This window comes from Borostomias antarcticus, assembly GCF_949987555.1.
Source record: "Borostomias antarcticus genome assembly, chromosome: 26".
In the NCBI taxonomy this organism is placed as follows: Eukaryota; Metazoa; Chordata; class Actinopteri; order Stomiiformes; family Stomiidae; genus Borostomias; species Borostomias antarcticus.
Window position 1 is genome coordinate 7180341 of NC_140259.1, and position 2776 is coordinate 7183116.

The following is a 2776-nucleotide window of genomic DNA, read 5'->3' on the forward strand; positions in this document are numbered from 1 at the left end:
CCGACTTGGGTTCTGCCGGTCCGTGGCTCTGTCTCCCATAAAGAGTGACTGCATGAAAGCGGTGCATTGTGGGAACCGTAGTCCCTACTAGTCTAATGATGCCTACTATACATACCGAGAGTAGTAAACCCAGACACTACGACAACACCCATGGCTCTGGGAAGGAAGATTAACCGCCCCCCCCCCCCCCCCCCTCCACAGTGCAGTGTCTGGAGATGACCACCAAGAGGAAGCTGATTGGGCGGCTGGTGCCCTGCAGGTGTTTCCGCGGCGAGGAGGAGGTCATCTCGGTGTTGGACTACTCCCATTGCAGCCTTCAGCAGGTGCCGAAGGAGATCTTCAGCTTCGAGCGCACGCTGGAGGAGCTGTACCTGGACGCCAACCAGATCGAGGAGCTGCCCAAGGTAGGGGGCCGTCCACCTGTCTGTCTACTGCGTGGCTCGCTCTCTCTCCGCCTGTATCCATCGCTCTCTCCCTCTTTCTATCTGCGTTTCTCTCTGTCGGTATCGGTCACTTTCTCTATCTGTTATTCTGTCTCTCTTTGTGTATCTGTCTTTATCTGTGTGTGTGTGTGTGTGTGTGTGTGTGTATGTATGCATGCATGTCTTTCTTTTAGAGAGGGAGAGAGAGAGAGAGAGAGAGAGAGAGAGACAGAAAGAGAAAGAGAGAGCTGCACTGAGGGCCTGAGGTTATGACCTTAAGTCTATAAGACACATGCTTTCTACCTACTGTACTGTCAGGTCACTCAAGAGACAAGATGGCAGAGGGGACAATGAACTCCATTCATTTTTTGGACTAGGATTACGCAAAAAAGTTGAAACTCGGTGGAGAGGTGTAGCATGGGCCAATTTAGAACCCATTCTATTTTGGAGAAGATCCGAATCACACGGCGTGTCCACAAGCTGCTCCAACATGGCAGCCCATTCACCTCCATTCATTTTTCGGACTTCACTGTCAATGTGAGGAATTGAAACGGTCATATCTCGACGTGGGAAGGTCACAGAGACAGGGGGGGGGGTTGGACTGGCATAAAGGGGCGGCTGTAGCTCAGTTGGTAGAGCGGGTCGTTCAATGATCGAAGGGTCAGTGGTTCGAATCCCAGCTCCGTCTGTCCACAAAGTGTCCTTGAGCAAGACACCTAACCCCAAATTGCTCCCAATGAGCAGGTTAGCACCTTGCATGGCAGCTGCCGCCATTGGTGTGTGAGTGTGTGTGTGAATGGGTGAATGAGAGGCCATTGTAAATCGTTTGAGTGCCGCTAAGGTGGAAAAGCGCTATATAAGTGCAGTCCATTTACCATTTAAAGCTCTTGACCTAACGAATGCAGCAATACCAAACATGCTGCTCGCACGCACAGAGCCACCAAATGCATTCATGGGCGGAGGTCTGTGTTCTCAGAGCACTACTGGACTGATATGAGAGAACATAATGGCTGCTTTGTTTCTCTGTGTGTGTGTGTGTGTGTGTGTGTGTGTGTGTGTACAGGCAATAGGCTGGACAAGGCTCTGCTCTCCTTGCATCATTCACGCTGTCCCCTCAGGCTTCTGCTCTGTCACGCTAACGTTCTCTCATTAAGGCCATGTTATAGTAGAGTTCTAGCAGTAATCTCGTAGTGTTCTAGCGATCTGGTCATTTACTAAAGGTTCTAGTACTGTTCTAGCCTTGTCCCCATAATGCTCTAGCCTAGTAGTGTTCTACCACTGGCTAGCCTTGTTCTAATGGTGTTCTAGCTGTGCTGTGGTGGCGCTGTTGTATTCTTGCAGTTCTAGTAATGTTCTAGCCTTGTTCTAGTAATGTTCTAGCCGTGTTGTATTAGCAGTCTAGCGGTGTTCTAGCCTTGTTCTAGTAATGTTCTAGCCGTGTTGTATTAGCAGTCTAGCGGTGTTCTAGCCTTGTTCTAGTAATGTTCTAGCCGTGTTGTATTAGCAGTCTAGCGGTGTTCTAGCCTTGTTCTAGTAATGTTCTATCCGTGTTGTGGTGTTGTAGTAGTTGTAGTTCTATCCGTGTTGTGGTGTTGTAGTAGTTGTAGTTCTAGTAGTGTTGTGTCAGAGAGGGTTGACCTGTCCTGATATGGCTCAGTCAGGGAGAGGACCAGGCGTGTTCCTTCTCTTCTTCTTCTTCTTCTTCTTCTTCTTCTTCTTCTTCTTCTTCTTCTTCTTCATCGTTTGGGTTAGTGGCTGCGGTCCTCTCCCCCCAGGCTCGGGGCCGAGGGGCTTTCCTTTTACCCCCCCGAGCCTGGGTGAGGGGGTCACCCGGACTATATATCCGGGCACACCTCCACGAGCCACGTCATCGCTTCGTCATCCACGACCGTCAGCCCACGCATTCCGTTGGGTGTCCGGTATATCGGACAGTCCTGGATGACGCGGTCTGCGGTTTGTTCCTCGGCGCCACACTCGCACGCCGTAAAGGACGCCGAGCCCCATCTGTGCATCGATGAGCGGAAGCGTCCGACGCCGGTCAGGCGTCGGCTAAGCCTCACCCACGCCGGTCTGGGTAAGTCCATCCCGGTAAGGGGAAGGACCGGCGGCCGGGATGAAATCAGGTGGTTAGGCTCCACGGCCCGGCAGGCGAGACGCGCTGTGGTTCCCGTGCGGCGGATGAGGCCAGCGGGCCGGACGCCGGGGAAGATGGGAAGGTCGTCCACAGGAGTGGGGCGCAGGCAACCTGTCGCGATGCGCAAAGGCTTCGTAGATGTTCCTTCTCTGTTCATTCAGGAATGTGGAACACCACCTCTCACACACACACACACACACACACACACACACACACACAC

At 52.4% G+C, this 2776-nt stretch overlaps 1 protein-coding gene across 1 annotated transcript in view; it reads left to right on the top strand.

Annotated features, from left to right (window-relative positions):
- Window positions 1–209: 209 nt before the first annotated feature.
- lrrc7 (leucine rich repeat containing 7) overlaps window positions 210–2776 on the top strand; it is a gene marked incomplete at its 3' end in the record, with an annotated part of 58469 nt that continues 55902 nt past the window's right edge. The window contains exon 1 of the mRNA XM_084459153.1: window positions 210–404. Within this exon, the coding sequence (XP_084315279.1) occupies window positions 216–404 (189 nt within the window). The 5' untranslated portion in view covers window positions 210–215. The remainder of the gene's footprint in view (window positions 405–2776) is intronic.